Raw genomic sequence first — 15,197 nt, forward strand, 5'->3', positions numbered from 1 at the left:
AGAGAGTGGGCACCTCCCAGAACATTGTTTTGTGCCACTCCCAACAGAATTACTCCAGGTGGACAACTTCAGCAATCAGGAGCTCCTCAGTTGCTCATAGAAAATCCCACCTTGGAGTTTACAAAGACTTATGGGTAGAAAAGCCACACTAGGTAATTTACTACACCACATCTTGCAATAATGGTAGTAACAAAAATTGCTTTACAAGTGGATATATAGGTAGATATGAAAGCTGAACAGGTGTGAGATGGTGGATGAGAGTATGTTCACACCCATGAGCATATATAGGGGAGCTCTAGTGTTGTAATGCCTAAGGCATTTGACTGCTAACCAGAAGGCTGGTAATTCAAACCCACCAGCCACTCCTCAGAACAAAGATTGGGCAACCTACTTCCATAGAGATACTGCCTCAGAAATTCAAGGAGTGATCTCTATAAGTCAAATCAACTCAATAGCAGTGAGTCTGATTTTTGTTTGGTAGTGGATATTTCTACATATGTATTTGTGTGTGCTGCAAAGATATCCAGGTATATACTAGAACCTATAGGGGCAAAGTTGTGCCCTTCATAGCTATAATAATATACCTTGAGGCACTGAGTCATTGGGCTTTAGGGCTTAGGACCATAGTCTCAGGGAACATCTATGTCAATTGAGATAGCTTAGTCCATAAAGACAATGTTCTACATCCTACTTTGGTGAGTAGTGACTGTGGTCTTAAAAGCTTGCAAGCACCGGTCTAAGACATAGCTATTGGTCTCTTCCTGACCAGAGCAAAGAAGAGTGAAGAAAATCAAAGACTCAATGAATTAGTCCACAGGACTAATGTACCACACAAATTATAGCCTCCACTAGCCTGAGACCAGAAGAACTAGATGGTGCCCACCAACTACTACCCATCAGTGTGATTAGGATCACAATAGAAGGTCTTGGACAGAGTGGGAGAAAATTATAGAGCAAAACAGAAAATTATAAAAAAAAAAAAAAAAAGACAGGCTTATAGAGACTGGTGGAACCTGAGACTGTGGCCTTAGGCACCATTTAAACTTGGAACTAAACCCACTCCTGGAGATCTCCTTTCAGCTAAATAATAGAAACACTATACAGTGAACAGTAACACTTGTGAGAAAAGCGATCCTGAGAACAGTCAGCCACAGGAGACCAAAAAGCCAAAAGGCAGGAAAGATGGGTGAATGGAACCCAGGAAGGAAGTGGGAAGAATGCTGTTACATTGAGGGAATTATAACTAATATCATGAAACAAAATTTGTATAAATTGTTGAATGGTGTAGTAGTTAAGGTTATGTGTCAGCTTGGCCTGGTTTTGAGTTGCTGGGCAGCTGGTAGTAGTTATTCTCTATGATGAGACTGGCAATCAACTCCATGGTGGAATCTGCCGCCAGCCGCTGAGTGGCTGCTTTAGGGATATGGTCTGCTTCCAGTATGTAAGGAGAAGCTTTGGGAATGGTCTGAAACTTTTGGCATGCTTGAATCCTGCATGTAGCTGAGTGATTATGAAGCAGCCTGCCATGTGGTTGGGTAGTATCAGGACTGTGCCTTTTTCCTTTTCAACCTTGGGTTTGTGAGTCTCAGCAGCCAGCAGCTGCCTGAATGAAGAAAGCCTCCAGCTGCAGTGGACCAGGAGCAAGAGGCAGAGTGGAAGCCCAAGGTCAAGAGCTTTCACCCAGCCTCTAAAGCCTGGCACTTTGAACTCAGACTTCTAGCCTCCAAAACAGTAAGAAAATAAATTCCCGTTTGTTCAAGCCTTCCATTTGTTGTATTTCTGTTGGAGCAGAACTAGGTAACCAAAACAAATGGGAAACTAATTTGCTCTGTAAACTTTTATCCAAACAACAAAAAAAGTGAAAAAAAAAAAAAAAGAAAAAGTAGGATTGGGGTAAGAATTAAGTAAAAATAATGTGTAAAAGCACTTGTTGTTGTTGTTATGTGCTGTCGAGTCAAACCCGACTCATAGCGACCCCTCCTTGGGTTTCCGAGGCAGTATCACTACAGAAGTAGGATTGCCCAACCTTCCTTCCGAGGAGTGGCTGGTGGGTTTGAACCGCCAGCCGTCTGGTTAGCAGGCAAGTGTCTTAGCCACTATGCTACCAGAGCTCCCTCCAATTTCTAGATTGAATATATATATCAGACAAATTTAAGATGCAAAAATATTTCCATGTGATCTAAATTTTAAATATGAAATAGTGTGGTGAAAATTACACCATTACCAGTAAGATATGCCTAGACCACAGTAACTTACATTATTAACATAAAACAACCAGTAACATAATGTCATAGTCAAGAACATGGGCCAGACTCAGTGATATAACAGCTGTGGGATTTGGGGCAGGTCAGTTAAACTATGTCTCCATTTTTTCATGTACAAAAGAGGGATAATAATAGCACCTTATTGATATGGTCGTGCCAAGGACTAATCGAGTTAATATATTTAAGTCCTTCAGTGTTGATAATAGTAAGTACAATACAAGTGTTTAGTGTAATTATTTTATTTTCTATCATATTGCTTAAGGCATTTGACAGCTAACCAGAAGGCTGGCAGTTCAAACCCACCAGCCACTCCTGGGAAGGAAGGTTGGGCAATCTACTCCACTAGAGATCCCTCTTTGCCGTGGAGTTGGATCTGACTTATAGCGACCCTCCTTGGGTTTCCGCGGTGGTATCACTATCGAAGTAGATTTGCCAACCTTCCTTCCGGGGAGTGGATGGTGACTTTAAACCACCAGGCTTCTGGTTACCAGTCAAATGCCTTAGGCACTATGCCAGCAGAGCCCCCACCTCAGAAACCCAAGGAGGGGTGGCTTTGAGTCTAATCAACTCCATGGCAGTGAAAAATCATATCAAATATCTTGCCAAGTAGCTTAAACTGTGACTTTCTTAATCTTTACTTCACCAATGAGTCAATTCATTTACTCTTCACCAGCTAGAAGCCCTTTGCCTCACAATTAAATTTTGTTTGTTTGTTACCCTTTCCCTGTTTCCTTTTTGCCTATGCATTTCTGCCTCCCTGCATGGGAGCTCTGGTAGCATAGTGGCTAAGGCACTTGACTGCTCACCAGATGGCTGGCGGTTCAAACCCATCAGCCACTCCTCAGAAGGAAGGTTGGGCAATCCTACTTCCGTAGTGATACTGCCTCGGAAACCGAAGGAGGGGTCGCTATGAGTCAGGGCTGACTTGACGGCACATAACAACAACAACAACAACATGTCTCTCTGTGGTGGCATAGTGTTTAAGGCATTTGACTGTTAACCAGAAGGCTGGTGGTTCAAATCCACCAGCCACTCCTCAGAAGGAAGATTAGTCAATCTACTTCCATAATGATACTGCCTCGGAAACCCAAGGAGGGGTCGCTATGAGTCAGATCTGACTCCAGGGCAGTGTGGTTTGGGTTTGTTTACCTTTCTTCCTATGCAAATGCTGCCCTTCTGATCTCCCATGACACAATTTACATTTTTTAAAATTTATTTTGTAGACTCAATCTATGACTTGCTGCCATGGTTAGGACAGTAATAATTTAAACCATACCATTTTGTCAACAAGGTGTTGTGGGCAAATAAAACTTCCCTGGATTTTTCAGCGTACCTATAAAATGTCCTAGCTTCCTGAGGCAGAGAAGTGCATATGATATAAAGATAAGGAATATTTTATTTGATTCCCCTGTAAGCATTTTGGGAGCTCTGGTAGCATAGTGCCTAAGGCACTTGAATGCTAACCAGAAGGCTGGCGGTTCAAACCCACCAGCCACTCCTTGGAAGGAAAGTTGGGCAATCTACTTCCGTAGTGATACTGCCTCGGCAACCCAAGGAGGGGTCGCTATGAGTCTGGTCTCACTCGATAGCACATAACAACAAGATAAGCATTTTACTCTTTACATGCTATGAGAATCAATTAGCCATTTGTCTAATTAACTGCTCAGATCAGAGATGGCTCATTGGTTTCAGCCTGGGCTGGGTCCATAGTTTAATTCCTAAGGTGCCAGGAAGACTGGTATGCTATCTTCATAGTTATTTACATTTCAAAAGGAAAAAGCCCAGACCCTGAAGACATCTCTAAATTGAAATAACCATGGGCATCTGTGTTTATATGGTCCCTGAAAAGAAGCACTCACATTACAAAAGATTAAATTGAGAATCTGTGATCATTTTCATCCTGTCTTAAAGAACAAAAATTTGGCTTTTGTTTTGTTGTTTCCTCATCTTTTAGGAAGGGTGAGGTTGACTCTCTCTCTCTCTCCTGTGTATAAATGGAGACAATCCATTGTCTCTATCCCAGCCTTTGATGTGCCTGATCACTCCTCTATAAAAAGTTTTCATTAACTCTTGAGTCGCTCGGTCAAGAAAAATATTATTTACTTTCTACTTAATAAACAGATAAAGACTCAGGCAAAGGACCTGATGCACTTCTTATTTACTCTAAATCAAAAAAAAAAAAAAAAACACCAGCCATCCAGTCAATTCCAACTCATAGTGAGCCCTTTTGGGTTTCCAAGGCAGTAAATCTTTACAGAAGTAGATTGCCCTGTCTTCCATGGAGTGGCTGGTGGATTTGAACCACCAACCTTCTGGTTACCAGTCAAATGCCTTAGGCGCTGTACCATTTAAGGTAGTTATAAAAAGAAGTCAGTTTTTGATCCAGAGTATTTTGTGTGTGCATTAAAAGTAAAAGAACATTTTAAAGAAATAAAAAGTAAAGTAAAGAACATTTTAAAATCTGCAGATATATGTTAAGATGATAGCAATATTTGCTTTTATAGTTCAAATTCTTTGTATGGTATTATTCTCAAGGCGTATATTCTTTTCATTTGTTTCAAGATTCAAGATAAGAGATGTAGAAAAATGGGCTGTAAGTGTAAGTACTTTTCTAGAGGAAAAACAGGAGAGAAAAAGACCCCCCAAAGCTGATAAAGAGGCCTATGTCATGGTTAACAAACTTCAGAAAGTCAAAAAATCCATGGAGAAACAAAGGATAATGTAAGTATTTATCTAAACAAATTTTCCATTACCGGATTAAGATACAAATTCCAGTAAGAAACTTAATGTGGTATACGAGGGTGTTCCATTTATTGCTTGACCTTCTTTCCCAATTGAACAAATTTGAATGGGAGAATGCTATAAATAGAAGTGACCATAATCCTATGTTCCTTAGTTGTGCAGTTCAGATGCATTTAGTACCTGGGAGAGGCAGGGCCATAGCCTACGAATGTAGGTAGATTATGTAATCTGACAATATGTTCAATCCATCCCTGAAAATAAGCATATCTTTGACACATAAACATATCCATACACATCAGTTTTGGATATGATATGATTTACTGCCACAGTCATATAAGTAAGTATAGAATGAGCTCTAGAATGGATTGAACTGTCATTATACTTGATAAAACTTGGTTGTGGACACTCCTCTTCCTTATTTTTAATGTTTAATTCTGTGTCCAAAATATTTATGTTCTATTTTACTCTCCATCTTTAGTCACTCACTAGTTTACAAGCAGAGGTTATATTTTTTGGATTATAGATTCACTACTCTCTAGTCTAGACAACATATGACCTTTCTAACGTTCAAATTAATCCAATGACTTGATATTTTCCCTTCTTCCTAACTGTGCTGATGAAGTCTGAAATCCATCATTATTGTTGTATGCCAACATGTTTTGGTCCCTGCTTTAATCTCTTCAGCCTCACTTCCAACTACTCTTTTATAGCAATGTTCAAATTTATGGCTCTCTTCAGATGCCTTGTTCTTTCTCCTCTATACTTTTCCATGAACTGGCCCATGTGCCTAGAGTGTTTTTCTTCTTGGTTACCCCAAAAGCTTGTATTCATAATTTTTGTAACTCCTCTCTGAATCTTGTTGTGATTCCCCCAGATAAACTTAGTACTCTTGCTACACTTTCAAGATTCAATAGATGAGTTAGCACAATGACTTGCTATTGTTGGTTTATATGTTTTTTTCCCCCTAAATTGTGAAGTCCCCTACAAAGAGACAAAAGGACCTGATGCACTTCTTATTTACTCTAAACTAAAAAAAAAAAAAAAAAAATCCCTTTTAATCTCCTATGCTTAGGATGTTGCCTAGCGGGTAATAGCTGTTCATTGTCTGACAGATAATATTTGATTTATGACTGTTTTGTATAATAAATGGTAGATATTTCCCTAAAAGTTGAAATAACTTTTAGAGAAGAGAATGCTCTAGAATTAACAGTGTGGAGCAAGGAGGACACCTAATCTCAGCCCCATGCCTAATATCTGAGACTGAGAAAGAGAAAATGTTCATCCCTTCAGCAAGCTACAGGGGAAGCAAAGTCCTCTTAAGAGACCTGAATTTTATATACAACAAGAAAGGAAAGGAACGTTGAGAGATACATACTATGAGTATATAAGAGAATTATTTGGTGGCAATTCTAGAGGCTAATGAATAAATGCATTAGAGGAAGAAAGTTGGGTCAGGATAGGTGCAGGATAAGTGTGAATGTTTATGTGATAAAGATGATCTGGCAAGTCCTGGGCTTCCTATGGTAGCTAAATATGAATATTCATTGGTTAAATTTTTATTTTTATAAACAGAGATGGAAAAGGTCAGAAAAATCCCAGAAGGATGGACCAAAGCCTAATACATGAAGCTGAACACAATAATCTACTGAAGAGTCTGGAGAAGAACCTGGGAATCCCTCAGGACTGCACTTATGCTGATGAAAAAGCAGTGGACGCTGAGGTCAGCACTTAGAATGGAACTATTTCCTAGGAAATGATTTCCTCCATCAGCTGCACTGCATATTAAAAGGATTTATAGACTGTTTTTTGTTTGTTAACAGTTTAAGCCTGAGAGTGTCTATCCTTCCCTTATTTCTTTCTATAGCCTGAATTCTAGAATTTAGTCTCATATGCTTCATTTGAGTGTTGGCCATATTTGGGAATGTGTCATCAAATACACTTTTAGTAATATTCAGAGTATTTCTCAAAATCAGAGACAACTATAACATCCAAGTTTTCCACTCAGGACTCGTTGAAATATCTAAAAGGGTTATATCATTTTTTTTTTTTTTAATGTTACCAAAAAAAAAACCAAAAAGACCAAACTCACTGCCATCAAATTGATTCCAATTCATACCAATCCCCTTGGTGGTAAATCTTTATGGAAATCGATTGCCCCATCTTCTTTCCACAGAGCAGCTGGTGGGTTTGAACCACCAGGCTTCTGGTTAGCAGTTAGATGCCTTAGGTACCTTGCCACCAGAACTCCTTACTGTTATGCAAATAATTTGTGCCTGTGGTAGACAAATTTGAAACAACAAATTAGCAGTAATAAAAGCAATGCTGTCACTTAGAGGTAATTATTGTCCTTCTGGATAAAATATTTTCTTCCTTCTTTCTTTTCTTTTCCCCAACTTTTTATTGTGATTTGAGTGGAAGTTTACAGAGCAAATTGGTTTTCCATTCAACAATTCATGCACATTTTGTTGTGTTACACTGATTAAAATCCCCACAATATAATAGCACTGTTCCACTGCCCCCCCTGTGTTTACTATTTTTATTTGTCCTTCTTCCCTATCCATTTCTGTCTTCTGAACTTTATCACTGGGCAAACGCTGCCCTTTTGATTTCAGATGGTTGATTATTCTAAGGAGTGTGTACCTGGCATTACTGTTTACCTTACGGGCCTGTCGGTTGTTTGGCTGAAAGTTGTGCCATGGGAGTGATTTCAGTTCCAGGCCGAAAGGTATTTAAGGGCCATAGTCTCAGGGATTCCACCAGTTTTTCAGACAAATTAGCTGGTCTTTTTATTATTATTATTATTTTGAGGTTTTGGATGAAACATTTTCTTTTTCTACCCATATACCACATACATATACACACACACACACACTTGAATTGTACATACACATACTCATTTCATGTATTTTTAACAAAAATTAAATTATATTGTTTACATTATTTTGTAACCTATTTTAAGGAGTTCTGGTGGTACAGTGGTTAAGGTATAAGACTGCAGACCAAATAATGCCTGTTTGAATGTACTAGCTGTTCTGCAAGAGAATGATGAGGTAGTCTGCTTCCATAGATTTGTAGCCATGGAAACCCTTGTTGTTGTTGTTATGTGCCATTGAGTCAGACCCTATGGGGCAGTTTTACACTGTCCTACAGGGTTGCTATCAGTCAAAATCAACTTGATGGCAGTAGGTTTGATACTTCTTTTTGGTAACCTATTTTGTCTCTTCCACCACTTGTCTGTCAGTTAATTCTACAGTGGTGGCTTGCATGTTGCTGTGAATTCTGGAGGCTATGCCACCATTATTTAAAATACCAGCAGAGTCACCCATAGTGGACAGGTTCCAGTGGAGCTTTCAGACTAAGATATATTGGGAAGAAGGTGAGGGCCATCCACTTTTGGAAAAATTGGCCAGTGAAAACTTTATGAATAGTAGTAAAACACTGTCTGATATATTGCTGGAAAACTTTATGAATAGCAGTGAAGCATTGTCTGATATAGTGCTAGAAGATGAGCCCCTCAAGTTGGAAGACTCTCAAAATTCAACTGAGGAAGAGCTGCCTCCTCAAAGTAGAATCAACCTTAATGGTATGGATGGAGTAAAGCATTCGGGACCTTCATTTGTTAATTTGGCATGACTCAAAATGAGAAAAAAAAGCACAAATATTCATTAATAATTAGAACATGGAATGTACAAAGTATGAATCTACGAAAATTGGAAGTTGTTAAACTACAGTGGAATGGATAAAGATCAAATCCTAGGCATTAGTTAGAAAATCAAAAGAGAAAAACACCCTTGGCATTTCTCAAACTGAAAGAACTGAAGAAAATATTCAAGTCTTGAGTTGCAATGTTGAAAGATTCTATGGGCAAAATTTCAAATAATGCAAGAAGCATCAAAAGAAGATGAATAGAATACACAGAGTCAATGCACAAAAAAGAAATGGTTGATGCTCAACCATTTCAGGAGATGGCATATAATCAAGAACCAGTGGTACTGAAGGAAGAAGTCAAAGCTGCACTGAAGGAATTAGTGAAAAACAAGCCTCCAGGAATTGATGGAATACCCAGTGAGATGGTTCAATAAACAATACTTCGATGGAGGCACTTACTCAACTGGCCAAGTAATTTAGAAGACAGCTATCTATTCATCTGGCCAATTGGCTGCAAGAGTTCCATATTTGTACACATTCCAAAGAAAGTTAATCCAACAGAATGTAGAAATTATTGAACAATATCATTCATATCATCACATGTAAGTAAAATGTTGATGGAAATAATTCATAAACAATTGCAACAGTATATTGTCAGAGAACATCCAGAAATGCAAGCTGGATTCAGAAGAGGACATGGAATGAAGGATATCACTGTTGATGTCAGATGGATCTTGACTGAAAGCAAAGAATATCAGAAAGATGTTTACCAGTATTATATTGACTGTGCAAAGGCATTCAACTCTGTGGATCATAACAAATTATGGATAATATTGGGAAGAATAGAATTCCAGAGCACTTAATTGTGCTCATAAGGAACCTGAATATAGACCAAGAAGCAGTCATTCAAACAGAGCAAGGTGATACTGAATGGTTTTAAATCAGGAAAGATGTGCATAAGGTTGTATCCTTTCACCATACTTATTCAATCTGTATGATAAGCAAATAATCCAAGAAGCTGGACTATATGAAGAAGAACGGGGCATCAGGATTGGAGGACGACTCATTAACAATCTGCAATAAGCAAATGAAAAAACCTTGCTTGTTGAAAGTGAAGATGATTTGAAGCAGTTACTGATGAAGATTAAAGACTATGGTCTGTAGGGTGGCTTATACCTCAGCATAAGGAAAACGAAAATCCTCACAACTGGACCACTAAGGAGCATCACGATAAATGGAGAAAAGATTGAAGTTGTCAAAGATTTCATATTACTTGGATCCCTAATCAAAACCCATGGAAGCAGCAGTCAAAAAATCAGACATGGTATTTCACTGGGCAAATCTGCTGCAAAAGACCTCTTTAAAGTGTTGAAGAGCAAAGATGTCACTTTGAAGACTAAGCTTCACAAAACCCAAGCTTTGGTATTTTCAGTCTCCTCATATACATGTGAAAGCTGGACAATGAATAAGGAAGACCAAAGAAGAGTTTATGCCTTTGAAGTGTGGTGTTGGCGAAGAATACTGAAAATACTATGGACTGCCAGAAGAACAAACGAATCTGTCCTGGAAGAAGTGCAGCTGGAATGCTCCTTGGAAGAGAGAATTTCCAGACTTCATCTCACTTATTTCGGTTATGTTTTCAGAGGGGGCCATTCCCTGGAAAGGGCTATCATGCCTGGTAAGGTAGAGCTTCAGCGAAATAGGCTAAGACCCTAAACAAGATGGACTGACAAGTGGCTGCAACAATTGGCTCAAGCACAATAATGATGTAGGGCTTGTGCAGGAGTGGGAAATGTTTTGTTCTGTTGTTTATAGGATCCCTAGGAGTTGGAGCCAACTCGATGCCACCTAACAACAGCAACAACAACTTCATCCCTTACTAATATGTTCCTTTTTAATAACTATGTATTTCTATCTTCATTTTACTGGCTCTTTAATAGTCTATTTTATAGAAGACAATAATTTAGATAACCAGTGTTTTTCTTGAGATAATAAGGTTTTTGTTTTTGTTTTCCATTTTTCTTCTTTCATAAGTGTTTGCTTTGTGCATATAACTCTATAAATAACTGAATTTCCTCCTTAGAGCATGGATACTTTAAAAACCATTTGTGAGTGATTTGAAGTGAGAAATAATCGTCCCTCACCATATAGGTGTGGGAACTAGCTCTGCCTTCTCGGTAGAGGAAAACTCCAAAGGCTTCAGAAGAAAACTCACATCCCTAGGGAAGCTGCAGATCTTGCATGCTACCTGCCCCAGGCATTTTGTCTACTAGGTTATCAGTGTTTTTTATACTTGCAATGGAATGAAGGCACTCTGTTCAAAGAACTGAGATTTTTCCTACAGTTTCTGTTACTATAAGGCAATATTCTCTTTACATATGTGGAGTCAATTTCAAGCATTTGCCTCATTTAACCAAATTACTAGGTAGTGTGTATGACAGTTTCATTTAAACATTTTAAATTCTGATTTAAATTAAAACCAGCTAAGAAATTATTAAAATCCCAAAACCTCTTACTTCTGTTAGACTTTGCAGACGGTGTTTGATCGAGTAAAATTCCAAAGAAAAGGTCGAGAACTGAAGGCTTTGGCCCAGAGGGGAATTGGATATCATCACAGCTGTTTGAGCGCCAAGGAAAAACAATTAGTTGAAGTTCTATTTAGGAAAGGATTTATAAGGGTAGGTAAATTTTTTCATTGTAAGAATCAAAGTCATGTCAGAATGAAGGTGAATGTCACTGAAAATGAAACAAGAAAATCGTTATTTTTTTCCTCATCTAATTTATATGGTTTTTTTCACAACCCTTGATATGACTGCATACCTGCTGCCATTAATTGAATTGGAGGAGGAGGGTTTGAGGTGTATCATTCCCTTTATAAAATTTTCATGAGAATAAAATATTTCCCTAAAGAATTATTTTTTCTGTTATTTCTTTAATGAAGTACACCACTAGTTATTTAGGCATAATCTTTTGCTTTTTACTTATTTACTATCCAGAGCATTGTGTAGGTTGTTCCAATCATTTTGGCTATGCATGCCCTTTCATGGACTTGGATGACATTTATGATAGTCTTGGTCAGATTTTTTTCTGAGGTACTAGCTAAAATAAAAGCAAAAATGTAACATTTCCTTGGGATCTACTGTATATCTACACAGAGGATTTAGATGTGTTGCTCAGTATATTTTCTACTATCATTGATAATGAACAAGGGGATAGCTTGCAAACCAAACCCTTGTTATCTTTTGTTTAGTGGGTACATTGGGCTTGTATGGATAAATTCTCCACAATTTCCTAGTAAATTTGGAACCTGACTATTTAAAAATAGACTCTGACTCTTCAGATTTTCCATCTTAAATTTTATATGACATACATTGTCTTATGTATGTTTGTGTTTGTGAGAGAGAGAGACAGAGAGAGAAACAGAGAAATCAATAGTCATTTTATCACCCTGTATTTAATCTTAATAGAGGAAACATTGAGGAAAGTCTGACGTAATTAAAGAGTAATTTCTGTTATGTGGCAAAACAAAATGTATCATTAACTACCTAGCTTAGTTTTCTATTAAGAAACAATCAGTTAGTTGTCCTTCTAAAGGTCAATAACCAGAGACAAGTTTTATACAAGATTCTGGGTGGAAGACAAGAGGCACACCTATTTTGATCAGCCTATCCAGTGTCTGAAGTAATACCAATCAAATAATAGTTGCTCAAGTACTATTAATTTAATAAATGAATAACCAGATACTGTAGGAAGAATATTAGGAAAAAATAAAACCCCAAAACAAGCATTTGCTGCTGAGTTGATTTTGAGTCATGGCATCGCTGCGCTGCATGGGATTTTCAAAGGATAAGTTTTTGGAAGTAGATCACCAAGCTTGCCTTCTGAGGTGCCTTTGAGTGGACTCAAGCCTTCAGTCTTTCAGTTACCAGCCAACCATTAACTGTTTGCAACGCCCAGTGTCCCCAGTATGGATATAGCTATAGCTTTGTTCTAGAGAACACAGTCTTAAAAAGATCATTTGTTGTAATTATTTTCTAAATTTAATGTTTTTACTTTTTTTTTCTTCTTATCATGGAAATTCAGAAAAACAGTTAAAAAGTATATGTTGCAACGTGATGGATATAGGTGTAGATATCCAAGAGAATAATTAGAGAAAAATCACTCCATAAATTGAAAACATAAAATTTAATCATCCTCTATATTGATGTGAATATAAAGGGAAAAGGGGGCTAATTAGAAGTTCTCAGCATTATATGACAAAAAAAAAAAAAAGAAGAAGAACGAAATGGTAGATTATCTAAGTAAACTTTAAAATTTCTCATATTCCTTTCCCTTCAGTTAAGATAGAAATTCAGGGGGGGGGGAAAATGAAACATTATTTTGCTCTTTTTACTTAAAAATGTTCTATTCGTAGATATAACCCCTACAGATTATATAGTGCACAAAGGTAGGCAATTGCCCAGTGGTGTGTTTGGAAAAGGGAACTTCTTTTTTAGTCATTTATTAAAAGTGCATTTATTGGCCACCTATCATGTGCCAGGAATCCCTGTGTTTTGCAAATCAATAACATTTTCACTGCTAACTGAAAGGTTGGCAGTTTGAATCCACCCAGAAGCACCGTGGAAGAAAGTTCTGGTGATCTACTCCCAAAAAGTCAGCAATCATTGAAAACTTTACAGAGCACAGCCCTACTCTGACATACAGGAGGTTGCTATGAGCTAGAGTCTACTTGAAGATAATTGGTAATTGTATCATGTGCCTGCCAGGTACTTTCCTTGGCACTGGCAATGCAACAGTGTGTGAAGCTTGGAGTTTCTTGCTGTTGTTGTTGTTATGTGCCATCAAGTCGGACCCAGCTCATAGCATCCCCTCCTTAGGTTTCCGAGGCAGTATCATTATGGAAGTAGATTGCCCAACCTTCCTTCTGAGGAGTGGCTGGTGGGTTTGAACTTCCAGCCTTCTGGTTAGCAGTCAAGTGCCTTAGGCATTACGCTACCAGAGCTCCTTGCAGGACAATTAAGCAAACAAGTAATGCACCTTCAGGTAGTCAATGATACTATGAAGATAAATAATGTAGAGTAGAAGATGAATAATATGGAAAGGGGTAATTATTTTAGATCTGGTGGCCCAGAAATTCCTCTTTGACATTTGAAGAGAGAACTGAAGAGTCAGACAAATGCCTATGTGGAGGGCGCATATTCTGTGTCAGTGAAAGTTTTGCTCTGAGATAGGAAAATGCTTACTATGTTCGTGAAATTGCAAGAATACGAGTGTGGCTATCTTTAACTTTTTTACTGTGATTTGATTGAAATGCAAATTATTTTTTAGAAACTATATGGACAATAACACTTGCATTCTATTGAAATGCTTGTTTTTGAAGCAATTGTTTTATTCTCATTCTAGGTGGTGACAGCTACTGGCACACTTGCTTTAGGAATCAACATGCCTTGTAAATCTGTGATTTTTGCTCAAAACTCCATCTATCTGGATGCTTTAAATTACAGACAGGTATTACAGTATACATACATTATTTTATTTGTGTTACTGAAATACAGTCAGATAATAGTGAAGTAAGTGAATCTTTAATTTGCAGACATGCTACAATTCATATACTTGCACACCTTGGCATTCATCTTTGCCAGGCTATTATTTTCAGATGTGGTAAAATAGAAAACCACCATTCATCTGTCAACTTGCCCTACTTGGGCTTGCCTGTTGCTGTGATGCTTTAAGCTGTGTCACTAGACTTTCAAGTATCATCACGGTCACCTATTATGGAAAGGCTGTAGCAGAGCTTCCAGACTAAAACAGACTAAGAAGGAAGACCTGACAATCTATTTCTGAAAAACTTGGCCAATCAAAACCTTATGAATAACAGCCAAACATTGTCTGACATAGTGCCGGTAGATGATCCTCTAAAGTTGAAAGTCACTCAAAATATGACTAGGGTTGACCACAATAACATAGATGGAATAAAGTTTTCAGAACTTTCCTTTGCTGATATGACACAACTCAAATGAGAATAAACAGCTGCAAACATCCACTAATATTCAGAATGTGGAATGTACACAGTATGAGTCCAGGAAAATTGGAAACTGGTAAAAATGTAATGGAATACATAAACATTGATATCCTTGGCAATAGTGAATGAGCTGAAATGCACCGTTATTGGCCATTTTGAATTAAAAATGGTCTTTTATGCCAGAATGACACATTAAAGAGGAATGGTAAAATATTCATCATCAAGAAGAACATTTCAAGATTTATCCTGAAGTACAATGCTGTTAGTGGTAAGATAATATCAATATGCTTACAAAGAAGACAAGTTAATTTAACTGTAATTCAAAATTGTGTACTAACCACTAATGTCAAAGATAAAGAAATTTAAGATTTTTACAAACTTTGCATTCTGAAATTGACCAAACTTGCAATCAAGATGTATTGCTAACTCATTTTATGAAGCAAGCATAACCTTAATACCAAAACCAGGAAAAGACATCACCCAAAAGGAAAACTACAGGCCAATATCCCTCATGAATATAG

General features: G+C 37.7%; 1 protein-coding gene across 1 annotated transcript in view; it reads left to right on the plus strand.

Annotated features, from left to right (window-relative positions):
- The window catches only part of LOC103207316 (DExD/H-box helicase 60), a 218,360-nt gene that overhangs the window by 118,346 nt on the left and 84,817 nt on the right, over positions 1–15,197 (plus strand). The window contains 4 exon segments of the mRNA XM_007952893.2: positions 4,827–4,985; positions 6,579–6,726; positions 11,180–11,332; positions 14,058–14,162. Coding sequence (XP_007951084.2) covers positions 4,827–4,985; positions 6,579–6,726; positions 11,180–11,332; positions 14,058–14,162 — 565 coding nt within the window.

This window comes from Orycteropus afer, unplaced genomic scaffold, assembly GCF_000298275.1.
Source record: "Orycteropus afer afer isolate SDZICR_OR568_19922 unplaced genomic scaffold, OryAfe1.0 scaffold00364, whole genome shotgun sequence".
Lineage (NCBI taxonomy): Eukaryota > Metazoa > Chordata > Mammalia > Tubulidentata > Orycteropodidae > Orycteropus > Orycteropus afer.